Source organism: Nycticebus coucang, chromosome 19, assembly GCF_027406575.1.
Source record: "Nycticebus coucang isolate mNycCou1 chromosome 19, mNycCou1.pri, whole genome shotgun sequence".
NCBI classification, from domain to species: Eukaryota; Metazoa; Chordata; class Mammalia; order Primates; family Lorisidae; genus Nycticebus; species Nycticebus coucang.
The window spans coordinates 54,421,133-54,447,909 of record NC_069798.1 but is presented as its reverse complement, the minus strand read 5'-3'; the positions used below and the strand labels follow the sequence as shown (position 1 = coordinate 54,447,909).

The 26,777-nt window shown below is 41.7% G+C and overlaps 1 protein-coding gene across 13 annotated transcripts in view; it reads right to left on the bottom strand.

Annotated features, from left to right (window-relative positions):
• The window catches only part of NEDD4L (NEDD4 like E3 ubiquitin protein ligase), a 345,542-nt gene that overhangs the window by 19,016 nt on the left and 299,749 nt on the right, over positions 1 to 26,777 (bottom strand). For 7 of the 13 annotated variants that reach the window (XM_053571164.1, XM_053571155.1, XM_053571161.1 and 4 more), the window contains 9 exons: positions 25,526 to 25,603; positions 23,540 to 23,594; positions 23,387 to 23,440; positions 17,924 to 17,982; positions 10,996 to 11,061; positions 9,080 to 9,309; positions 6,079 to 6,200; positions 3,429 to 3,499; positions 1,921 to 2,016 (listed from right to left, as the gene is read on the bottom strand). In XM_053571164.1, the coding sequence (XP_053427139.1) occupies positions 1,921 to 2,016; positions 3,429 to 3,499; positions 6,079 to 6,200; positions 9,080 to 9,309; positions 10,996 to 11,061; positions 17,924 to 17,982; positions 23,387 to 23,440; positions 23,540 to 23,594; positions 25,526 to 25,603 (831 nt within the window). The remainder of the gene's footprint in view (positions 1 to 1,920; positions 2,017 to 3,428; positions 3,500 to 6,078; positions 6,201 to 9,079; positions 9,310 to 10,995; positions 11,062 to 17,923; positions 17,983 to 23,386; positions 23,441 to 23,539; positions 23,595 to 25,525; positions 25,604 to 26,777) is intronic. The other 6 variants (XM_053571165.1, XM_053571166.1, XM_053571167.1 and 3 more) reach the window with 1 other exon arrangement.

Below are 26,777 nucleotides of genomic sequence, written 5' to 3'. Positions count from 1 at the left end.
ACACAGTCTAAATTTCAGAAACATTGCCTACGGGGGCCACACATGGACTGGGCCAAGGGTGAAGGGAGGGGACAAGGCTGGAGGGAGCAGGAGGCTGTTAGGACAGCACCATCAGGAAATGAGCGGAGAGTGAAGCAGAGGAGCCACAGACAGTGACACAAGAGGGAGACGGACATGGGCCTGGGGGGGCAGGCTGAGAAGAGAGGAGGGCTCCAAGGAGAGGCCCTCACTTTGTGCAGGAGGCGATGGTGGCAGCACAGCAGAGGTGGACTGGGAGGAGGACAAGGCTTGGCTCTAGTACTGGGACCCCTGAGCCTTTTGGGAGAAGCAGTTGAGGAGTCAGGCCTGGAACACATGGAGACTAGAAGGCAGGTGGGGGCTGGAGATGAGGGGTGGTGGTGAGCAGAGCTGGGCTGTACAAGGATCCCCAGGCTTCTGGATGAGATGGGAAAGCAGAGGGTAAAGAGGGTGGCGGGGGCCACCCAGGACACTGAAATCATGGGGATGGGGAAGAGCAGTTAGTGTCATAGGCGGGGGAGGAGGGGAGGAGACAAGGACTGGGAGACATCTTGCCCATCACAAGGTCCCCCCGCAGGACGGCAGTGTCCACTGTCTGTGAGGATTCTTAGGCATGAGGTGTGATATGGTGGGGGAAGGAGTGGAGGTGGGGGGCCGACAAGAGATTTTTAGTGGACCCGTCTATTGTTTACAGCAAAGTCACAAGTCTCTCGTGTCCGCTGCCTGAGGTTCTGCTATGAGCCTCACCCAGCCAGCGGGGAGGAATGGCCACCCAGAAACCCTGCGCTCCACCACGCCCCGAATTCACTGGGGACTGCAAGTTTCCTGGCTCGAATACATGACACGGCGTGATAAGTGATTTGGGTATTTGTGTGATTATTTTCTAGTTCAACAATATTTGCCCCCACTGGTCATTAATCCTTTTATAACAAGTGGCCTTTATCTTCTTTTCTGAGACTCTAAGATTTCACTTACCCATGAGGGAAGAGACCTGATGCACAGCTTCACTTGTGAGACCGACCATAGCACTGAAGTCTACAAAGTGACAGGCCCACAAATGTGTTTTTTTGACAGCGGGATACACTTTCAATCATCTCCGATGTAATAAAAAATAAACCTACTTCATTTTCCAGATGGCAACCCTTAAAATGAGTTCTGTGATCTAATTAATTTTGAGGCCATGTAGATTTGGTTCGACATGAGAAATATCTGTGGGCTCTTATGAAAGGACAGGTGCCAGGGTCGGATGATGCCTTGAGATCATTTCCCAAGAAGCATCATTATTACCGGGAGACAAGCAAAGCACAAGTTTTAGACTTAAGAGACACCCATCCTCCTATAGACCCTTAGGATGATGATTAAAAAATCCCAAGCAGGTGGCTTTACCCTTGAAATTGACTTTAAGGACTGATCCAGCCTCAGTGACAGTGTAGCGGGAACAAAGCAAGACAGAAGTGAATGGCAGAATGGCCTCTGGGATGAGTGTCCCCATGGCAACAGAACCAGGGAGACGCAGGGAGAAAGCCTGGGCTCCTCGGCACTACCCACTCACAGGCTTGTGTCTGCATCGCTGTGTGAACAATCTCATCATTTCCTAGAGAACCCAAATTCTCAAAGCAAGGCACAGATCAACCCTCCCATTTGGGTTTACTTCAGGTTAGAAAGGTGTGCTGGTTCTTGTCCCAGAGGCCTCTTAGAATTTCTGTACAGAAACAGAGAAAGGCCTGGAATTGGGAAGTGGTTCTCTGACATGGCAGGAGGGCACCACCACAATAATCTGATAATTAACATCCAACACTCCTGGTGGTTGTTTTTAATTGTCCAGCAAGGCTGTGTTATAATCAATGAAGAAAGAAACCACTCGGAAAGGCAGAGAGAAGTTCCCAGGTTACCCACACGCACCTGTCCAAAATTTTCTTCATCTATGCAGAACATGAGGTCCAGCTCAGTAGGGTCATTTTCTAGGATCCATTTCAAAGAGTTGTAATATTCACTATCCTACAGAAATGACACAGAAATTGAGATTCAACTTTTTTACCCAAAAGCAAACTTGTGCGACATCTTTAAATAATTAAGTCCTTCCAAAGTAATTCCATGCAGAGTTCTCAAGAATTACATCACTTACTAATGTCATGTTCCCTGCCTCGCCCCAAACTAAATCTCCCTCTTTAATTTACAACACAAATGAAAATATTTTGGTGGTACTGGGGGCTTGTAGGTGAACCCTGTCCTCTCTAGAGCACGGTGGAAGGAAGCTACTCCAATGGAGGACAGACTCTGCACACAGTCCTGGTGCACCAATTTGACACACGGAGACACTGTGCGTCTTTAAAGACTGCAACTTTCAGAGGAGGACAGGAAGGCCAGGCAATGTTCTAACCAAATACCACGGTTTTAAGTTATACCCTTTCCTGGGCTTTTATTGCTCTCTACAAGTTAATTTAAGCCAAATGGGCAGCTGCTCAGATTTTGGAATCCAGAGCAGAAGGCGGAAGTGCCCTTGGTTCCCCTCTCTTCTGTCAGGCCCAGGGTCTGTCTCTCTTCTGAAAAGGGAAAAAATATGTGCGCTGGATTTAAAGTGCTAACCGCCAGCGTGTAGTATAAAATTAGCCTCTAAGAGCAATCCCTACGTTCCTGCAGAAGCAGCATAAAGCAGAAACAAAAGGTGAAGCTGGAGAGAAAGCTGAGACAGGTGCCAGGGAGGCGCCAGCCCACCCACCCAAGACGGGCCACCAGCAGTGGGTTCGGAGTTCTGCCAGCTTCCACTGCCCCCATATGATCAGGATGAGCAGGAATACTGTTGGTGCCCAGGCCAGTCACTCTGGTATCTTCCAGCTCAGAGGGCAGAACATGAAAATAGCCCTGCAAAGACCCCAAATGGACAGAGACGCTTCCACTGGCCTTGGGCGGGCCCTGGCACACGGGCAAGCACCCTCATGCTCTGTGGGGCAGATGGTGGGGTACAGGTAAGTTAAAAGAAAAACAGAAGCAAGAATAGATTGTGAAAGGAATGTCACTGTTCCTATAGAAGATCCTTTCAACTCTAAAATAGTCTATGTGGGTAAAATTAGTAAGTTAAAGGCAACAAGAAAAGCTGCGTCCTTGTGGGGAGAACTTCTCACAGCATTTATTTCTCACTCTCCCACGCTGCAGTGGTCATGACCCCTCCATGTCTAGAAGGACTTACTGTATTGGCCTTGTCTCTACCATTTTTATGAGGTCAGAGAACAGAGATTCATCTGCTAGTCCTTTGTTTTCTGAGAAAGAGGAGATAACTTCTCAGTGACATATTCCCTGTTGTTCGCACTGAATGACAACAACCCTATCAGCTGCCGGAACTACGAACATGGTCACCAACAATCTCCTGTAAGGCGCGAGTGCCCTCACAATGGCCAGCGTGGGAGACTCACCACAGATTCCATGTCATTCAGCGTGATCTGCTTTCCCAACATCATCTTGTAAAACGGTCTAATGAAGAAACCTAGAACATGTGGAAAACTGGGTTCAGTTTCTAGTCGATTCAGTGTGGTCTCAATTTGAGAAACCAGGAGGGAATGGCTGAGGGTCTCTGCAGTAAGCCACGGACAGGGTGTAAGGCCTGTCCAGGGGAGGGCGGCAGGTGGGAGGGCAGCTCTGCTGAGAGATCTGGCAAAGAGGGGACGGACGGGGTCTGGACAGTGGCAAAGGAGCTTCCAGGCCAAATGGAGGTCTGCAGTACAAATAAGGCCCACGAACTGGGGGAGCAAAGGGGAGTGGGGACTTGCTGGAGATCTGCCAGGGTGGAAGCACACAGGGTGCCCTTGGGAGGCCAGGCCAGAGACGGGGTCAGGCACTGCACAGCTTGCACTGGGTGCCAGAGTTTGGGGTGTTCCTTGAAGGTAGTAGGGAAGCCAGGGGAAAATTCCATAGGCAGTCCAGAATCACTACTTGGGCAATTATGGGGAAAAAACCCTGCGAGAAAACACTGGAAGGGGACTAGGTGGAAATGACGGACACACCTGAGCAGGTACGCTCAACCTCCTGGGGACGCAGAGGCCTTGGAAATGCCGGCATGGTGACAACTCTTCCACCACACAGGTGTCCCACAGGGACTGTCACTTCTCCTGGTCCAAAGGCAGGCTGGCATCATGTGGCGCAGTCCCACCAGACCTAGCATCTCAGGCTTCTGACCCCCTCCACCCTCTGGGCACCAGTTCCCGTAGCACAGGCCAGATCCCCTGGGTTAGTGTGGCACTTCAGCTGCTGGCTAGTCTGGTGAGGGAAAAGCATGAAGCCAGCCACATGAAACTGGGGGCAGATGTGTACCCCCATCTGCAGGACACTGCCATGTGCGCCCTGGCTCTTAATTTCGCAATTCTTGGCTTACACTTGTGACCACTTTGGTGGAGACCTCTTTAGTTCTCTTCTGGATCCCCCGTTTTGTACTTGCGTCCATCCACCTGCCTCCGGGAAGCCTTGTCTGTGGCCAGTCTTCTGACCTGACTCCAGCCTCTGAGCGTCCAAAGCTGCCCCACCTGTCCTGGAGAAGTCCTGTCTGAGCTAGATCAGCTTCTCTGCATGGTCACTGTGTTCCCTTCTGCCTAGACACTATCACTCACGTGATTCTTGTTATTTTATTTTATTCTTTTTGAAATAGTCTCACCCTGTCACCCTGGGTAGAATGCTGCGGTCATCATAGCTCACAGCAACCTCAAACTCTTGGGCTCAAGAGATGATCCTCTTGCTTCAGCTTCAGCTGGGCCTACAGGCACCCACCACAATGCCCAACTAGTTTTTCTGTTTTTAGTAGAGATGGGGTCTCACTTGCTTAGGCTGGTCTCAAACTTCTGAGCTTAGGCAATCCACCCGTCTCAGCCTCCCAGAGTGCTAGGATTACAGTGTGGATCACCATGCCTGGCTTGACTCTTCTGTTTTTTTATTTTTTTGTTTCATTAAACTGTTCACTGAGGTCAGAATCACATCTTATACTTTGCCATATTCCCCTGTAAGCAACTAACAGTGTCTTCTCACTTAGAAGAACTGACATTTTTCTACCAAGGTTGAAGGAAATTTGAACTGGCCAAAGTGAAACTATGGCATGAATTCAAAGCCACAACTTATTTTAATTTAAAATATATTCACACTACATGCACACAAAGAGTGAGAGTAATTTCCTTCTAGTCAGAACAAAATGCTTACTCCTTGCCCTCTAGAAATAAAGTATGGAACTCAGAGCATCAAAATCAGTTAGCAATAGTAAAAATATGTTAAAGGGGAAAGTCAAGAGGGCATATCAATTATTTATTGGACTAGCTAAGGCTCCACAAATGCAACTAATATATATTATTTCTCTGCAAATATCATTATTAGTAACTGCAATGTTGATCTCCAATCTTAGTGTCTTCCAACCTCTACCATTCTACCCCTAAGTTCTTAAAAAATATTTCTGATTCTTTTTTTCTCACTCTCGATTTCTGTAAAGAAATGACCAAATCTATTAAAAGTCTCTATTATAAAAAGCCTATAGATACAATGCCAGGTAGAGGATTTGATTTCTAACATCTAGGTTAGAGTCATTTGAAATTTTCCCATGATTTGTATGCTCTAAATAAGAACAAAATTATTTTGTATCATCTGTTAAGGTCTTAGCTGGGTTTTAACATTACTTTAAAATTATTTTAAAAAATAATAATTTGGGGACAAATGGAACAATGACAGGATACTGGATGGATTAGATCATTTAATTAACTTTTCAATTAGCTTGTCCATCTGTCAACAAATTGAGCTCTCCCTAAGGAGAAGTTATTCTGAAAAACATACAAAACGTATAAATACAGAATGTTCTGTGTTTTACACTTAAGTTTTTAAAAAAGAATTTTTAAAAACTATGTGTAAACACTATGTTTTTTAACCCCCCAAATTAAGAATATATCATCTCCATTATGGCCAGAACATAATCTCATGGGATTAACTAGTAAAGCACTGCTTAAAAATCTATAATGTGAAAGATAAGACACTTATTAGGGAACGAGAAACAGCACTGCTGTATTTTTATCACTTTAAGACTTTTTAATAACTTACCATCCAAGAGTTTCCCATGAAATACTGCCAGGCCAGCAACTCTTCCAATAAAAGTGAAATAGGACAAATGATCTTCATTACAGAGGCCTGAATTTGGATTGATCTGAAGGGTGTAGTTGTCCCTTTTGGGGAAGAAGAGAGAGAATGAAAGCCTGATTATATTTTCAAATAAGAAATGCAAGAACTGGAATTTTGCTTGGCCGCTACACAACCTTTACAGTGTCCCTGCAAACATTATGTAGTGGGAAAAGGTGTAAGCCAGAGGACGTGACTTACCACCATGGTTTCTGTGACCAACCATGGAGATCTACTAGAGCAGATGCACAGGCCCCAGATGTTAAGTTAAACCATTAGAAGCTGCTGATATGGTATTATTTTTGACCTACCAAAGTCTCTTTCACATATATAGTTCAACAGAGAATCTTGGAAAGATGAGAAATCCCATGTGACAAAATGGCCCTGCAGAGATTCCTGATGACGTGTGTACTTGAGGTTGTGATGAAGGGAGATCAATTCCTTCTGGAGACTTTGCGTTTGGGTGTAAGATTTTTTTTCCTATTGGTCCAACCCTTGGTCTGTCTGACCACTACTCTGTCTGACGACTACTCAGGGATACTGCGAACAGGATACGGCTGCCTCAACAAGGCAAACCTGCAAATGTTTTGGTGGGTCTAATGCTCCTCCTTTAATCTCACTGTTGTGAGGAACTGGGGTTTCATACTGGGTTCTACTGACAGGTTCCTTCCTCGGGTATCTTTGGGAATATGGGTGGGAGATGAAGATCTTGCCTCCCTACCCTGTCCTCTACTTTTTAAATCAATTGTATGTGATAGATTTTCTTTCATTTATTTATTTATTTTTTATTATTAAATCATAGCTGTGTACATTAATGCAATTATGGGGCACCATACACTGGTTTTATAGACCATTTTCATCACACTGGTTAACATAGCCTTCCTGGCATTTTCTTAGTTATTGTGTTAAGACATTTATATTCTACATTTAGTAAGTTTCACATGTACCCCTGTAAGATGCACCGCAGGTGTAATCCCACCAATCACCCTCCCTCCACCCATCCTCCCCCCTCCCTCCCCTCCCTCTCCCCCTTCCACATATTCTTAGGTTATAACTGGGTTATAGCTTTCATGTGAAAGCCATAAATTAGTTTCATAGTAGGGCTGAGTACACTGGATACTTTTTCTTCCATTCTTGAGATACTTTACTAAGAAGAATATGTTCCAGCTCCATCCATGTAAACATGAAAGAGGTAAAGCCTCCATCTTTCTTTAAGGTTGCATAATATTCCAGGGTGTACATATACCACAATTTATTAATCCATTCCTGGATCGATGGGCACTTGGGCTTTTTCCATGACTTAGCAATTATGAATTGGGCTGCAATAAACATTCTGGTACAAATATCTTTGTTATAATATGATTTTTGGTCTTCTGGGTATATACCTAGCAGAGGAATTATAGGATTGAATGGGAGACCTATTTTTAGACCTCTAAGTGTTCTCCAAACATCTTTCCAAAAGGATTCAGCTACTTACCATTATTTGATCTTTGACAAGCCAATTAAAAACATTCAGTGGGGGAAAAGATTCCCTATTTAACAAATGGTGGTGGGTAACTGGCTGGCAACCTGTAGAAGACTGAAAGTGGACCCACACCTTTCACCATTAACTAAGATAGACTCTCGCTGGATTAAAGATTTAAACTTAAGACATGAAACTATAAAAATACTAGAAGAGTACATGGAAAACCCTTGAAGAAATCAGTCTGGGCGAGTATTTTATGAGGAGGACCCCCTGGGCAATTGAAGCAGCTTCAATAATACACTACTGGGACCTGATCAAACTAAAAAGCTTCTGCACAGCCAAGGACACAGTAAGTAAAGCAAGCAAACAGCCTTCAGAATGGGAGAAGATATTTGCAGGTTATGTCTCCGACAAGGGTTTAATAACCAGAATCCACAGAGAACTCAAACGTATAAGCAAGAAAAGAACAAGGGATCCCATCGCAGGCTGGGCAAGATTTGAAGAGAAACTTCTCTGAAGAAGACAGGTGCATGGCCTACAGACATATGAAAAAATGCTCATCATCTTTAATCATCAGAGAAATGCAAATCAAAACTACTTTGAGATATCATCTAATTCCAGTAAGATTAGCTCATATCGCAAAATCCCAAGACCAGAGATGTTGGCATGGATGTGGAGAAAAGGGAACACTTCTACACTGCTGGTGGGAACATGATAGATTTTCTTATGGGACTCAGCAATAATAACAGCAAACAAATCGGGCAGTTCTTGGCTAAGGCAATTGAGAAGGATGTGGAGATTGCCTCCCAAAAGAAGCCCCCAAGACACTGGCCCCAGCTGGGAAATGCGGGTGAACCTATGTTCCCCTAGAGCTCAGGACTGAATGGCTACTTTACTGGGGCCTTGGGTCCCGCTAAACCTTGTAGGATCCATAGCCCCAGCAGAGGAACAGTTGGGCTCGTAAGTAGCCAGTGTCTGACTGCTGAGAAAGCAAATTAATCTGCAGCAGTCTCCAGGCCTGGCAATGATGAGATATTAACACAAAGGAGAACAGACAAGGGCAGGCCCTTTGCATCCTCAAGCATGGGGCATCAAAGTCCTCATAATTTGCCTTTCAGTAATGTGATTTCAGAAAGCATTCTTATTTATAAAAGAAATCCTTCTCTCCCTCCCCCCAAATTTTAACACTGACAAATCCTCCTGAATTAATGTTACAAATGTAAATTGCCTTTTGTTCCTTACCATAATCACCCAACCCATGTTCAATTTCAATTCCATGAACCAAAGAGAAAAAGGAAAAATCAATTTGAGGCATTCACAGAGTATGCTATTGCACCACGCAGAAGGAGCCAGAACCTCCTCTAAACACATGAGGGGTGGTGGGGGACTGGACCCAGCAGTGTGGCTTCCTCTTAACAGAGAGTGACACTTATTCCCTTAGTTTGTGCCCCATATACTCACGTTGCAGAGTACTCAAAGAGGCCATAGTAGGGGTTGAACATCTCTTTGGACAGCAAGAAGAACCATTCTCTGGCTACACCACCATAGTCAAGACCTTTCTCTGATTCAAATTCAATCCACAGTCTAGCTTTTAGGACATCTGGTCTTTTCACAGACATGATTCTCCGATAGGACTCTTCAAATATGTTATTTCTGTGAAGTTTCATTTCAAACCTATTTGGAATATCAGCCTACACAAAAGAGAAAAAAAAACACATAATCATAAATATACATACTTCCTAATTAAAAAAAAAAGAAAAAAAGAAAACCAATAAAGGGTAGAAATAATGGCAGTCTTCAAATAAACAAGCAGTGATAAATGGTTCCAGCTGAGACTCTCTCCTTTGTGGGTTTCCCGAGCACAGACAGGAAGCCTCACTGTGTCAGGAGGGGACACACAGCATCCCCCCAGTAGCTGCTTAGGCTGAGCCAGCAGCTCCGCTGAGTAGGAGAAAACCCTCCCTGCTCCATTTTATAAACAACTGTGGGCATTCAGCCACCCAATAGCAACAGAAAGGTATCAACTCTACATGTTGTTTCAGTGAAGGAAAGAGACTCCAGCTTGGATAACTAAAACCTACAAATAATCCCCACCTGGCCAGGACGGGACCACACTCAACTCTGGAAGAGATTCCAAGTAGTAAATATGATCCACATATCTGCCTAAATTTCATCCCAGGGGAGCAAGGGACCCTGACCATGTCAAGTTTGGGGAAAGCATCCTAAAGTCCACAGTTCATTGACATGAGAATAACAAAACACTGGACTGAGATTGTGACATCTGTCTCCATGAGGGATGAGGTCCAGGACTGGGGACCTTGCTTGCTGTAAGGGAGGGTCTGCAGAGACAGTTTCCAGACAGAGCAAGGCTGGGCACTCTCCACAAAGTCACTGCCTATTGCCAGGGGATGTGACTTACAAAGAAACACTAGGATTTTACATGATCAAATTTGCGTTTTGAAGGTAGCAGATCATTACCAAAGTGGTTATTCATAAGCTACTTGAATTTGGACTTGGAAACAGAGAACAGAAGCCCTAGGTGAGAGCAGAGACTGTGCTCAATGCAGACAACATGCCCAGGACAGGACGGACGGACTGTGGGAAGGGGGCAGGGAGTGCCAGCGCCAGCACACAGGCACTGGGACGGACGGAATGGCGGCAGTCTCTCTCCTTTCCCCAGTGGTGCGACCCTATCAGTTGAGCAAACAGGAAAAAAACTGCTACAACCCACGGTAGGGAGGTGGAGCCAGAAAGTAAAGCAGAAGACACAACGTGGAATAATTCGGGGATGGCGTGTCAGCAGAAAATAGAACACTGTGATTTAAAACAGTCGACTATAAAAATCTTACAGGGTTTCTCAGTTTTAAACTGCCAGTGAGAACTGTAATCAGGAAATTATACTTGGACCTAATACTGCCAATTATTTACTTAAATATTATAAACTTTATATAGCAATATAAATAGTATGGTTAAAAACCATACTTTGGAATTTATAGGGAAGACTTTAACATTTTTCTAACTAGGGTCTAGGTTTTATGAAGTATGAGAACCATACGTAATTGTAGGGGCTTCCCCAGATTTTTTGACTAGGGTAGTGAATTATTTTACAGCTCATAAAAATCATTTCTGTTTATGTATTACATAGGAAATTACCCTTCAGGTGATTTGATATGTAATACTGCGTTAATCTTGACTTACCATTTCTGTTAAAAAGAAAATTCAGATTGAAGATTCAGGTGGATCAAAGTGCAGTGGAGAAAGGAAGGTGATATTTTTAGTATACATATAAAAGTAACAAAACAAGTTGTTCTCGCTGAAGTAACTTTCGTAACTTGCAAATGACTAAAACACATTTTTTGCAAGATATGATTACTCACGGGTTTCTTTAATTTCTTCCTAAAGTAGTCATATTTCTGCTTAAATTCTCTGGAGTAAGGAACAGCCTGGAAGATAAATTTATAAACACAGATAATGCAAACAATACACTCGGAATTTTATATATACTGAGTCAACATTCACAGAATTTCATGAATCATAAAGAGTACATTTTCACCCTTCATAGTATCCACGGGAAATTTCTATAACATCTACATGGCGCATGGGAAAGTCCTAGAACTGATTAGGGATAATCAGCATTGAATGAGACTTTCACCTATGAAGACAGCTATATTGATATTCAAGAAATCACTTAGGGGATACGCTGTAAACTGAGGGTGCTTCCCATGTGACTTTAGTCAGAATGTAACTGAGGGAGTAATTTTTCTGTAGTTTAGATAAGAGTTACTGGCTACACACACCCCTCCAAACTGAGAAGTATAACCTCTGTGAGGAAATGCAGTGAGCAGAAAGGAATACATGCTCTCATCAAGGAACACAAAATCAAGTAGACAGCATTCTTAGCAAGTCCCCGATTTAGGAGTCAGAAGTCTTGCCCCTTAGTATTTATTGGTTTAGGGTCAAGATTTCTTTCAATAGCCAATGTTTTATCTATAAAATAGAGTAATGGTGCCAGGTGTAGGTTCAGGAACTGAGTTAACTATAATTATTCAAAAGTTCTTTCTGATCTCTCCTCAGGCAAAAAAATAATATTTTAATGAAGTCACTTAAATTGCCTTTATTTGCTATTTGTAATGTAACTTAGACTATCTTAGAGTTCTGACTTTAGGCCATGGAAAAAGGTTTGCAGTATTTTTTTATGAAGCAAAAGGATTGATGTCTGCATACACACAGGCCTACGACAGTCTCATACTCAGAGCAACTCAGAGCAATGCATAAATTACTTTCAGCAAATAGCGTGAACTTTGGCAGATAATACTTCTGTTGATACCATTCTGGACTAACAAAATATGCTGATCCTCAGTGAAATGTCTCCAGACTCCAAACCATATACCTTTTTCAACATGCTTGCTCTTGAGAGAAAGAAAAGTGAACAAAAGCTTCCCTCCCCTTCATCCTGTTTAAGACGTGTTTACACAGATAACTGAAAATAAATCACCACTTACAGAAAATTATCATGTCAGTGTTTTGCTTTGTAATTCGAGAGCAATAAAGACACTGTATTCATATATCTTAAGAACACGCTAAAGAAAATTTACACCGCCTATAGTCTGTGCTTAGTTTTTAAGTCAGTCCTTTGACTTTCCACTGAACATGGATTTGACATGTCCTATTTATTTGGGGCAGCATTTGATGAAATTGTGTTATCAATTCTGATCCCTGGCAAGGCATCACTTTTTGTCAATGTCAGGACCAAATAAAGAAAAGAACACAATGTATAAAGATACGCTTTTTGCTCTACTAATGCTACATCCCATCACAAACTAGGGTTTCCTCTTGTTTATCACTGGTGTTGCTGTTTCCTTCAACAGGTATTTTTGAGCAAGGCATACTCTGTGCAAAGCATGTGACGTGCTTGTGGTAGACCTAAAAGCCCAGGTTTCTTTCCCAGTCCCCTCCTGGAGTTCACATGCTGTTGGGAGCAACAGGAAATAGGAAATAAATAAATAAACAGTGAAAAGTGCTCGAGGAAAAAAAAAGACACTAAGCTCCTAAAGCGTTATTTCAGAGGAGCTGGTCAGGGAAGGCAGTTCTGAGGAGGGGACAGCTGAGCAAGCCAGATTTGAGAGGAGGAGGAGACCATGGCAGACGTTGGGCGCCAGGTCTTGAGAAGGGGAAGCATTTGCTGATGCTTTTGTTGAAACTGTGATGTAGAGGAATTAAACTCAAGAACCGACCTCCTTCCATTCTCTCAGGCCAGCTTTAGAAGACCTGAATTCTAAAGGGGAGACTGTCTCCAGTAAGGAATTCCTCCAGTTAAGTAGAAAGATTTAACCAAATATATTTGACTAGGGTCTTCTATTTCCCCCAACCTGTGATTCTTAGGAATTACTTTTTGTTTGTTCTCCCCCAAAAAACGTTAAGGAAAAAAGCTTCAACATTCCTCAATGTACATACATGTTTAATTGTCTTAAAGAACACATTTCCCAAGGAAGAGATTCAAAATGTTGCTCACTGCCTGTGATATCCATTCTCTTGCCTGTCTTGTAACCTGGCAGGTGCTGAGTAGTTGTGGGTGGGAAAAGACGCTGAGACATTCCTGGTCTTTCTTCTGGGGAATGATGGCATGCAAGCAGAAAAATCATTTTCGTCCTCCTATCTTTATCCTTCCTGTCTAGAGGTAGTTCTCACGACACAATTAAGAAGAGCACGTTTATATATCCTCCTGAAAAGATTCCAACCACATACCAGGACACACACATCCCTACAATGACGCTTCTGAAGAGAATTACATGTATGTTTCTTGTACTGAACGATCCAAATCACTTGTTTCCTCTTGAAAATCTGGCATCTCGTTTTCTTACACACAATTTAACTTGCAAAATAAGGCTGTCTGAAAGATTATTAGAAACATGTCTGTTGATGAAAGACCTTTTATTCTATGTTAAATGAGTTCTTTTTGGTACAGAGTGTCAACTTGCTTTATTTCGTTGGACAGAAGGGCTCACGCCCAATGTGAAGATACCGGTGATGCCAGCACATTTGAGGCTCCAGTCCTGATTTTGACACTTGCAGGGACTGTCAGCAACGCAGTTAACTTTCTGAGCTTCTAAAAAGTTGCTGTGGGTTTTCAATCATGTGATCATAAAGTTCTTGGGAAAGGAAAAGTATTACACAAACATGAGCTCGTACCAGATCATCACCAGCAGTGTGTGCAGACAGCACTTAATAAATGCTGGGAATGGTTGTACTTATCACAGAGAGCATGTGGGTTTACGGGAAGGTTGCACACAATGCTACCATAGAAAGGCTTCCTGTCCCTAAAAATATGTGGAAATGTTGGACCAACTTAAGAATATTTTTTTAATTAGACTTATTTATTTTTTTGCAGTTTTTGGCCAGGATTGGGTTTGAACCCACCACCTCTGGCATACGGGACCGCCGCCCTATTCCTTTGAGCCATAGGCGCCGCCCCAACTTAGAATATTTTTAAAACTTGGGGAAAAGAAAGAGAAACTTTAGGCACCACATAAAAAGACTGAAAATTAGAGAATTAAGTGTGTGCTCAACCTAGACACATAGGTGTGTAGGATTGTGCTTTAATCCTTCCATGGGGACACGGAACTTGACCTTCTAGCTCCATGACCTCCAAAGAACAGAGCGTCCTGCTTAAAACCTAACATCTGAAAAGGAGAAAGGAAAATTCTACCCACCGGCCCAGGGAAGTTGCAAGAAAGCTTACCTTCTGTCCAGGACCATAAAAGGAAGAAAAACAAAAAGAAACAGACCTGTAATAAATCCATACTCGAAGCCTATACCACAGCGAGGTCCACAGTTATACTAATTGAAGTACATGAATCCAAGCCAAGAAGTTAATAGTAAATACAGATCAGGACTTATAAAAGCCCTGTAGGAAAAAAATAATAAAGATGTGTGCACTCTCGCTCTTTCCCATGCATGCAGGCCCACACATACACAAACCATAAACTGAACTTGGCAATGAGCTACCATTAAGAAGAGTCTACAGACATAACGGGTGGGAGATTTAACAGTCCTAGGCCCAGAGATAACAGGATAATCTGAAAGAGGCTATGAAATAAAAAACATTCTTAAAATGCTAAAGAGATGAAGAATTAAAAAAAAAAAAAAGGAAAGAACAAGACAGAATAACTGTAAGGACAACGCCAACTTTCAGAGACCAATTAGAATTGTGAGTAATTAAACACAGTCACTGAAATAATAAACACAATGAATTGATAAAGAGATTATTAAAAAGCTTAAGAAAGAATTAACCAGAAGAGCTGAGTAATAACTCACAACACAGCAATGAAAGAGAGAGACTGGGAAAATATCGAAGTTGAGAGATAAGACAGTGTGATAGTGAACCAAGTACCCAACAGGAGTAATTAAAATAGATAATCAGAGAAAGGGGGGAAAATGTAATATGTGAAGAAATTAACAGCGGAGGATTTTATAGAAGACATGATTTTCATATTAAAGAATTATGAGTCCAAAGCAGATTAGACAGAAATCCACACATACGTGATAGTGAAATCGCAGGACATCTAAGACACAGATAAAAATTCCAAAACCACCGGAGCAAAGAGCAATTCACCTACACAGAAATGACAATCAGACTGACAGCAAACTTCTCATCATTTGTGAAGGCCAGAAGACATTAAGAACATCTCCAAGTACTGAAGGAAAATAAGTTAACTGAGAATTCTATAATCCGCTGAACTTCAAAGACTAAGAGATGGTGCCACTCTCAGACTCACTCACAGTGCTGCTGGGCAGAGGTCCTCACACTGGAGTGGGCAGCAGATCCCTGGGAGGGGGCTTGTTAAGACAAAGATCGTCATGCTCACACCCAGAACTATGGATTCAGGAGGTCTGAAGGGGAAGGACCTGAAAACTTCTTGTTTCTAACGCATGTGTGGATGATTCTGATATGCTGGTCATCAGAACACACTGAGAATCACAAATTGTGGCAAACTCCGTTAAGAAAAAATGTAATCCAAAGGAGGGAAAAATGGATGCAAGAATCAAGGTGGGCAAAGAACAGGTAAAATTAAATCAGCATTGACTGTAGGGGAAAAAAGATAAAATAGTAACGACTATTTGGAAAGTTTAAAGACAAGGTAGTTTTAAAATTCTGCCCAACAGTGACATGAAAAATGGGAGTGAAGAATAACATTATGGTTCCCTGTGGTCTGATGCTATCCAGGATGAGGGTAGCCAGTGATTAATTTTTACCTTAACTATGCTGGTTTAAAAGTTTAATATGAGTGCTCAGAGAATAGACTAGAAAGTACAACTTGCAAGCTTACAGAGAAAATAACTCTTATCAATCTAACAGAAGGCAGGAAAGGAGACAAAACATGAAACGAGATACGGTAGGCAAATACGATTGAAGAAAGAAAGCAAATACAATTGTATACGTCTCAGACAAAATGACAGAGCAATGATCACCAGAGTATTTGACACAACTCTCTTGATGGTCAGATAGTCAGAGAAACAGTAATAAATGGATAATTCAAATACCACAGGCTTGACCTCATACATCCAACCAAAGACACCATGACACAGTCTTTTATAACACACATATGGAAATTTACAAGAAATGACCAAGACTCTAGGAAAGGTTCAAATACCCAATAATAAATATTCTATAGACAATATTCTCTGCCCATAATGCAAAAAAATGTTAAAAATCAGTAAGAAATGGAGAGGCAAAAATCCCTCCCATACTCTTTAGAAACTAAAAAGCGTATTTTAATTTATAAATCAAGGAGAAAAATCAAATGAAAATTGCCAAATATTTAAAACCGAATGACAATAAAGGCCAAATGTCTACAGTATGTTCCTAATTACCTAAGTACACATAATACCACTTCTGAAAGCAATGTCACTAATAATAATAAATAATGATAATAGAAGAGCAAACGAGGCTCTTTCATTAATAGAGAACAGAAAGAATCAGGTGTTTCATGGGGGTAAATCTACCTGGATTCATGATGCAAACAATTTTAAATGACCATAAAAACTGGCAGTGTTTGAGCAAAGGTAATTGACTGATACATGACGGAAATACTTGAAAAAGATTTAAAACTCTTCATTTGAAAATAGCATGGTTTCTTGAATTTACCTGTCTTCTGATGATGTAGAGGGGAAAATACTACTCTGTCAGTCAATCATGACTGTGCCTGTTTACTACAGGGATCCTCCTAGTAAGGCCATAGCAAGGGATAAGTCCTTTAACTGTCCTAATCCAGGTATTATTGGGTACTTTGCCTAGGAAACCACCACAGTGGCAGAACAAATTCAATAAACGAATATAACAAGTAACTAAAGGAGTGTCAGTTATTAAGGCACATTTGCAGTGTTAGTATCTTTTAAGTTTTCAAATGAACATATTTTAATTCAAAACATAATTTGAATGGACTCAGACCAACGATATGAAATTGGTACTTTAAATACATCTATTGGCCTCTTAGCTCAGCATGTTATAATAACCGACTTTAATTCCTTTTCCTCCTCTAGTTTTTTAAAAGAACCCCAAATCTGCAGTCTTCTGCTAATCTCATCACATTTCCTGTAATTCCAAATCACCTCCTTACACTTTTATAACAACTGATGGGCAGTCCTTCCCACCCCCCATCCCCCGGAATGTGGTCCCATCCTAAAGACTCATCCCCAAGTTTGTGATGCTGAGTGTCTGCTGCCACTGCAGGACAGCGGAGTCCCATTCCTTTAGGATGTCATTATACTGATGTGTCAGAACTGGTTCTTTTCCCACCCATTATATGTGAAGGGTACTGCGAAAGAGTTAGTGGGTCAGCAGAGTTCAAGATTCCTAACTGCCAGCTCCCAAAGTTAGCAACAACCTTACCCACACTTCTGCAGACTTTTAAAGTTGGAAAAGATTTAAATTTATTAGCTTGCATTTATTATCCCTTTCCTAAAGAGATGACAAAAATCTACAAATATTGGGTTTGGTTTTGCTTCATTCAAAAAGGAGGGGAGGAAATTTTGATCATACTTTTAATCTCCTCATTTACAAAAGAGGAGAAAAAAGTGTTTACTTCTGCTATCGTTATTAGAACAGTTTCTTTTCTTTTGCAGCGAAGGCCCTCCCAAAAGGTACATGCAACTGTACCTCTTCGGGAAACTTCAGTAAGGAGAAGTTGGGAGTAACGTTTACTCAATTACTCCAGTCCCTTGGTATCGGTTGTCAGTAATATACAAGAAATGCACATTTAGAGGCAACCCAAATCTTAAAAGGAATCAGAAGTCAAGAATACTGACCGGACCAGTAATAGCTGGGTTCTGGAGTCTTGGGTCTTCCCACTGAGTGATTTTGCTATCTGAAAATGTTAAAAAAAAAAAAAAAAAAAAAAAAAAAATTAGCATATTTGTTCAAATCTATTCTACGTAAAGAATGCTTTTGAAAGAAGTATTTCTGGATTCTTCAAAAGCTACTCAGTAATAATACCCCCTCACAAAAGATAAGTTATTTCAGAGTTAGAAGGTTAACTGTGGTCTGTACGGCAAATGCCCCTTACACTGTTTAAGTTAAAAACACTCAGTCAAAACTGCACAACTGAAGTAAAACCATCTATTCACACCGTTTTTGGCAAGCAAACTGTTGAAATTTCAATTACAAACTCCCGTTCTCTCAAAGATTTATAATTTGATCTTGATTTTCATTTCATTGAAAAAAAGGCATAAAAGTCTTAGTTCCCCAAAAGGCTAACAAACACACACACGATTTCTTTTCTCATTTCAAATTCTTTTGTATTTGGCTTAGGGTATTGAAAAACTGCTTTCAATTAAGAATCTTACACTGAACAAATGAAAAATCCGTCATATGCGTCACTCACACACATACGATAATCAAAGCAGATAAAGGCAGTCCAAAAAATGAGAGTTAGAGCAGAGGAAGAGTCCAGAGAACAGTTTCCCTTTGGCCAGTTAGCAAGAGGTAGTTTTCTTTCTCCCAAATAAGTTAATGTGAACAGACTGTTCCGTGCTACCCACATCACTACCTGGGTAGGTGCTAACACAAGTAGCTGCCCTGGATCCCTTGCGATTTGTAACTATGCATAATGAATATAATTTTATAGACCCCTGTGGGTGGGGGTGGGGATGGACTTGGATGAAAGATATGGGGAGGGCAGATGGGGGGTGGGGGTAGGAAATGGGCTTTCTTCAGAGCAGTGATTTTCGACTGGTATGCCATGAAAATTTTTAAAGATTGTCAATTCAAAAGACGTTCAAGGCCCAGTAAGTTTAACTTTTTAAAATCAACACAATTTAAGTGTGCTGCGAAGTTTTAACTACAGGTTTAAGTGAGATTTAAAAAAAGGTTGAAAAAGACTGCTTTCGCGTTTTAGAAACTCTAAATTGGTTTAAAAAAAAAGAGTATCTGTTTGAAAAGTAATGAACATTGATTCACTTTATTTCCGGTGTATTCTGTAAGTGGGCTGATGAGAGTAACTAGTGAATTCAGTTTTAATGACCATACGGGGAGTTTCTTAAAACCCTGATATTGTTTTAATGAAAGCAGAAGTTTAAAAAAAAGCTATATAAGCACCCAATCATTTTGCTTTCATGCTGGCAGAAAATTTACATGAAAAATCTCAACTACTGAGAGAATCTTGATGAAAGCAAAAGCCATTTTGGGGTTCCTTGCCTTGAAAATAGAAGACTTTGGAAAGTAAAAGTTGTTACTGTATTGGAAAGCAAGAGAAAAGAAAACCAAAATAAAGGAAATGGAACACAGGTGAGTGAAAATTGTGCCTTAAAATACCATCTTGGATTATAACCCCATCATCTGGATACTGTCATCAAAGCAGAAAATAAATTGACTCACGAGGACTACCCAATCCTCAGAGCAACCCCCACTGTCCAGCTCCATCTTCCACCTCCACACCTGGATTTCCTACAGGTACCTCAGCTCTATGCTACCAAAATATCCATCATCTCCCACCCCCACAAGCTATTCATGTGACCCCGTATTCCCAATTAGCACTACCACAATCCACTCACTGTCCAAATCAGGAACAGGGCACATCACTCACTTCTGTGGTCCTGAGCCATCCCCATCTTTCTCCCTGATAAGGCTTCTTGCCAAAGTGTTCAATCTTTTTCCTGGACTATTCTCTCTAGGTTTCCCTGGCCATGGTCTCAATCCCCTTGATCAAGACTTCCTCTACAGCTCTGGCCAAAGGGATTTTCTTAAGAACAAATTTGAACCCTGTCACTTCCCTCTGGAATATCCCTCAGGAGCTCTTGACTGGCTACAGAACAAAGCCCAGTTCTCACACACCTAGACAGCCCTTGGCTCGGCCTCTCCAGGACACCAGCCTTTTAGAGCAAAGCCGTGGTCTCTGAACGTGGCATAATCTACAGACACACAGGCACCTCTACATGCCACCCACCCCCTCCTAAAATCACTCTTCACTGTGCTTGCCCGGCTCAATGCTACTCAGTGCTGCCATCCACCTGGAAGGTACCCATTCCATCAGACTCTCCTGCAGTACCCCCCATCCACTGTACCCAACCACTCCCCAGGCAAGGGCAGTCCCTACCTCTACTGCTTTTGCTTAGGAGTAACAAGTGGCTCAGCTCCAATACAAAATGCTGAAACACTTCCTGACACTCCTTACTAGACGTAAGTCCCTTGAGAACAGAATTGTTATTCATCTCCGTCACCCCCTCTTCACTTAATGGAGGTCCCAGCATGCTCCCCAGGAGCTTAATACATTATTTTTAAGTGACTGAATGATGCTGATGGTGAACATGAAATCCCTTTATAAAAGTCTAAGCTTTCAAAACCACTCAAGTTTCTACATGGTTACAATAAAGATCAATTTTGCAACTAAGCATTGTCAATGTATGGTAGCCAGTTATCCGTATATATTTTTTTTAATCTCTGAGTCTACACTTGAGTCATAAACAAAAGGACAAAGAAGAAAATAGAAGGATGAGAGACTCAGTCAATTTAGCCACTATTAATAGGTTTGGTAAGACTGCTGGCAGCAAGACTAAAACAGCGTTTTAGAGAGTCCCTGGAATTATGTGTAGTATTTTCCTTCAATTTTGTATATAAAATAACTGCGGCCAATTACTCAGCTGCCAGGCATGCCTGGGCTTTAAGAAGAATGACATAATTCCTGTGAACACTAGAGATTAAGTTCAAGATCTTCCCTTTAACCTTCTACACCAGGCCTGAGACACAGGAGCCTATTCAATAAATATCAACCAAACAAGTCAAGGAATCCAAAAAGAAAAGATTATTACTGAGCACTCGCTGCTTTTGAAATTAAATCTTTACGATGACTGAATATTGTTTATCTTGAAAATTCTAACCTCAAGAATTTATGAAGCAGAAAATAATTAAATGATTTAAAAGACAAGTGCATTCTTATCTGTAATTCAATGTGTAGTCATTGAATTACTGGAATAGTCTTCCAGCTATGTTGGAAGACTCTGAACAACTTAGAAGATGATTGCTTTCACAGTAAAATGGCACATGTAGGCAGTATGATAGCAGAATTAGATGCTGCATTTTGCTAGAGAACTTTTTAGAAAGTGAGGTTTCCTTTTGACAGTCAGAAAGTTCCTACGCCTTATTTATCAGGTCATTAAACCCATTTGGGAGTGTCAGCCTGCTAAAACCTCTTCAACAAGACAGGCCTTCTGCAGTTTGAAAAGACCAACTTTGGGCAGGAAGGCAAATGAACTAAACTGTTTCACTGATGCGAACCCCTCCCTCTACTGCCTTCTGTGAGTAAATGTTCACGAATTACAGAGAATTGCAGAAATGTAGCATTAATAGCTAATGGGGTTCTCATAAATTTATCTTTTTCTTAAGTGACTTCTGGTTGCCTAATTTATGCTGTTTAATGTATCTGTTGAAGAGAACATGTTGGTTTGGTTGTGCAAAGGCAAGATAATTTTACTCTGTAAGCGAATGGCCACTAATATCACATTGGTGCAGCTCAATCAGGCTCTGCACGTGGTCTATCCAACATCACTCCATCCCAGGAATGGAGAGGAGCCTCCTAGGTGCTGTGCTGAGCAGAAGAATCAGGACTGTCTGAAAGAGTGCAAGGGTAACTGGAGTAACTGTCCAACTGACCAGGAGTCTGAAAGAGCTCAGGTACCCAGGAGGTAGCCACCCTTGTCCTCCTCCCTGTGGACAGGACTAGGCCAGCCTGTGGCTGGGAGCTGCTACTCCTTGAGCCAGCTTTCTACACTTTGCAATCAAGGACAGCAACTGGCTGAGACCATACGCTGACCCTCCATGACCCTGATTTCAAGTCACCATTTATCAAGCATCTACTGCATATTATATTAGGTCTATGCACATCGCTGGGGGAATAGATTGTTACTATTCCTAATGTACACTAGGGTGGCTCCTTGCAATAGTGTTTTTGGCTCCTTGAAGTACACTCAGAGCATTCACAACATCCTTTCCAGGTTGACCTGAGCATCGCCCTCAGCCAGAACACTGTCACAATGTTGTACGAATGCTGTGTGTCACAGACCAAGGCCATGCTGCCAGTAGAGACCTTGTTTTAGTAAAATAATCACTATTAGTCATACCTGTCTTTCAAAACCGAAACGGTAATGCACAAAACACTGAAAAGGAAACTGGAACTGGTTTTTGAGAAAAAGGGGTGTGACCTCTCATTTTACTGAATTCTCTAAAGAATACAATTATAACTAGCACCTTAAGGGAAAAGTGGGGTATGTACGTATATTAAAGCACTTATGGGAGCAATTTTATGCTCAACATACACTTCCAGGAAGTAGGCAAATCAGTATTTTTTTCCTGATCAAAGACAAAAGTATATGTACCTTGAAATATTTGATTTAAAGGGTAGCGCGCTCCTCTAAATATGTTCGTAGCCCTATGTACGATTTCTGCTTTTGGTTTAGTTCTGAACTGCTGGCTCTCTTGCTGAATTCCATTCATAATAAACCCTCATACTCTCATGCCTGGGAGCAGAGCCCATCAATGTACTTGGCCCCTCTTTACATTTGGAAGAGGTACTGCGCCTGTGGACAGGGACCCGTCCTCTTCATAAGCGCTTTCCTCGAGACCAGACTTCTCTCTGCCAGCACCTCATCAGTGGGCTCTTGTTTAGTGACGGAAACGTGGAGCTGGGGAAAGCTGGCAAGGACTTTCTGTTCACAGAGACCCATTCTGCCAAGTTGCATGCATGATTTCACTTTACATCTACTTCTTTTTAATATTCTTTTTCAGAAGTTTTCAGGGAATCTATAAACATGTCACCTCAAAAAAGAACCAAAAAAAAAAAAATAATCCCCCCTCCCCTGGCTAAAAGCAAACCTTTATTAGTTTAACTTTTAGTTAAAATGAGAAACCACACATTTATTCATAGATGCTGGAGCCAATGTCTACAGCAAATATACTACAACTTTAAAACAACTACATAGGCATTAGTGTGGTGGGTGCAAGGGAACATGCTGCGAATAGAAAATAAGGTCAGAGCGGGCGCCTGGCCAGGCCCTCTGCAGGCTGCTCCCCACACTGTGCTCACACAGACTTTTGACTACATCATCATTTCTAATCTTATTTTCTATTACCAGAGTGTATTTATTAAAAGCGCGAAAGTCAAGGGATCATCAACCCAAAACTTTTTTTAAATAAAAAAAAAAGTTAATAGGTCACAAGATCAAATCGGGTGAAAGCTTGAGGGGCTACTTTCAAGCAAACGTGGGGTCAATGCACAGTACCGTAGGAGGGCACTGACTCCCTGGTATCATTCTCGCCACATAACACCTGGCTGCCTAGACAAAGAGTAAAATGACAAAGCTTTCACTACAATATTCGAGTTACCCTCCCCCCTTACCTGCCATACCTACACGTCCAGAACAGTGCCTACTTACTATGATCGATATAAAACGTCCGGCCATCCAAGTGAATTCTTTCTTCCCAACCAGGCTAGTATCCAGGGAAGGGAGAGAGGGAGAGAACACAGGTGTTAGGTAGCAGTTTCCAAGCTGAAGGAAGAATTTGTTTGTATTGACTCTGTTGCCCTGGGTAGAGTGCTGTGGCATCATTATAGCTCACAGCAACCTCAAACTCTTGGGCTTAAGAGATTCTCTTGCCTCAGCCTCCCAAGTAGCCGGGACTACAGGTGCCCACCACAATGCTCAGCTGATTTTTTTCTGTTTTTTTTGTAGAGACGGAGTCTTGCTCTTGCTCAGGCTGGTTCTGAATTCCTGAGCTCAAGCAATTGGCCTGCCTGGGCCTCCCGGAGTGCTAGGATTACAGGTGTAAGCCACCACAACTGGTCCCAAAGGCAGAATTTAAAAATTATAGGACACTTCTATATTCCTTTGTACAATGACAATAAGTTAAAACATTTCAGGTTAACTCCTGGCAATGTCTAGCAACATGCTTTTATCACATGTTCCAGAATTCCAGATGTAGTCACTGCGTGAAGAATGGGAAATGAGCTGCTATCTACAAAGCTTCAAAGGCAAACTTCAGCAGACCAGGGAACAACTCAGTTAATTAACTAAATATTGAGTACTAAATGAAGGAAGAGGGTTAATATAAAAAATGTTAGACACAATTACTTTACTCATGTTATCCAGGCAGCTGGACAATCTAAAACTGTTTTTCTCTGCTATGAACTCTTACTATTCAAACTCATGAACTAAATAGATTTGGATAATTTTTTCAAGATCAGGCTTTAGGCTTGTTATCTGCACTTTTCCTGCTTGCAATCTGAACTTCATGAATCCAATAGATTCAGAAACAATTACTTTCTTCTACTTTCTAAACTTATTCTTTGGCATTTCCATGTGAACCCAGGAACTAAACAGATTTGGCGTGTATAACCTAATTATTTAGCAAATGAACTCTCACCTTTTTAGCCTCAAATTTATACCACAATATACCATATACCAGGCAACAGAAAGGTCTTCATGCTTGGAAAAATTAAAATTCCCATTTAAAAACAGTCTTAGGAGTCCAACCCCTACTGCCCAGTTTTATGCCTTTTTTACTCTTTTTAATTGGGGATGGACTGTTGAGGAGGGTACTTGTGAAGGTTTCACGCAAAACGCATTTGAAGTAGTCCTAGTGCCCATAGCTCAGTGAGTAGGGTGCTGGCCACATACACCGAGGCTGGTGAGTTTGAGCCCAGCCTGGGCCTGCTAAACAACAACGACTACAACCAAAAAATAGCTAGGCATTGTGGTGGGTGCCCATAGTCCCAGCTACTTGGGAGGCTGAGGCAAGAGAATGGCTCGAGCCCCAGAGTTTGAGGTTGCTGTGAGCTGTGCTGCCATGGCACTCTACTCAGGGTGACATAGTGAGACTCTGTCTCAAAAAAAAAAAGCAATAAGACCCATTTGAAGTAAATAGCTCAACTTCTGCTCAGGCCCCATGGAGAACTAATTGGTAAAAAGATTTATCAATAATTTACCCACATGGAGAAAAATTTACAGTATCTGCAGGTTAAATGATTTACAGAAACTTTCTGTGACTACTTAATGCCTTTGTCTCCCACATTATTTTTATCATTTTTGTTCCTATGACTAAATCGGCAACATGATGGAATTCAGTGGTTGCTGAGTTATAAAAAGAGTGAGTGCAGCTTAAATTGACACCATTGAGAGGGTCTCTTGCACATCCTAGCTACAAGGTCTACTTTCCACTGGCAGCTAGCAATTCAGAAACCTCTTTGACAAGTAACCAAACATCCTGTTAGAATTCAGTCAAACACCCAATTCTATTAAGAAACAGACCACCGGGGCCCAAGAAGCTTAGAGAAAGAGAAGGCCCCCAGGACCTCTCACTCAACGCTGGGAGACGGACGAACAAACACTTCCAGCCCGTTCCATGTGCCCCAGTGTACTCACAGGAAGAGGGCCAAGGTCATTGGGGTTTAAAGATGCCTTTGACCGCATGTGTACAGGAAATTTCAGGCGTGGATCTTCCTGCAAGAAAAATGTGGAAGGTAGCAGATGTTAGGAGGGACTGTGTGCAGTCAATGGTTTCTTTCCTTCTCGAGTTGTGTGTTCCGAGGCAGAGCACGGAATAGGGAAAGGGTTCCATCTTTATGATTCATACAGGAAGCCCGGTTCACTGTCTTTCTGCTTGTGCTGGGTACAAAGAGGATGGTAAGAATATTTAAAACAAGGTTAACCATTTTCCTGAGACTTTGAGAAGGGAAGAGAGCACCAACAATGATATTACTATAGAAACCAGTAGCCAGGATCTGACTTCACTCCACTCCACAAACAGGTACGGGGACAAGTGTTAGTAAATCTTCCCAGGGATCCTGAGCTCTGGAAGTGCAGCCAGCCTAACACGTGAGGAGCAGTCACTCCATCAACGCTGTGTCTCCTGCAACTCCCCTCTGCTCCTGCCTAGCAAGATTCAAGGGAATCTGAATCTGGTTTGCTTCATCATATAAAGGCACATATCCTACTGTTTTTACTTAGATCCTGGATCAAATTCTGCAGACTACGTTCTCACATGTCTTAATATTTGAAAGTTTTCAAAAAAAATCTTTCTTAAGAGATATGCTTCAAAAAATAGCACAGAAAATTAACAAAAGAGAAATAGGTGCCCTGCCATCTTGGGTTACACTTTATAATTTACAAAGAATAGTCAGATGTAAGATCTGGCAACATTCCTTGTTAGGTTTTTTTTTTTTTTTCCAGATGAGAAAACCAAGTTGTAGAAGATAAGAACTTGCCGAGAAGTTATGACCCATAGCCTAGGAGTGGACTCTCACTTAAACACTCAATTAAAATGCAGTGTAACTTGGAGAACTTACATCTTTAAAACTTAAAATATTGGAAAACAAATAATAAAACTCAGAATGACACACTGCCAACCAAAATAAGCCTAAGATTACCAAAACAAACTTTTCAGAAACTTAATATGAACTTTACTCAATTATATTAAAGCCTTTGGTGCTGTTAAACTGCTAAAAGATTTTCTGCTTAAACATCTTCTCGAGTCAAGAGGAGAAGCCAGAGTATCACGGGGTCATAATAGTGATTGATTTGGGGAACTGGAAAGAAATCAAAAAGATCACAAACAGTAAAATCAACCTTTGCTTTCTGTTAGCTACAGCAAATTTTCTTGATGAAATAAATCATG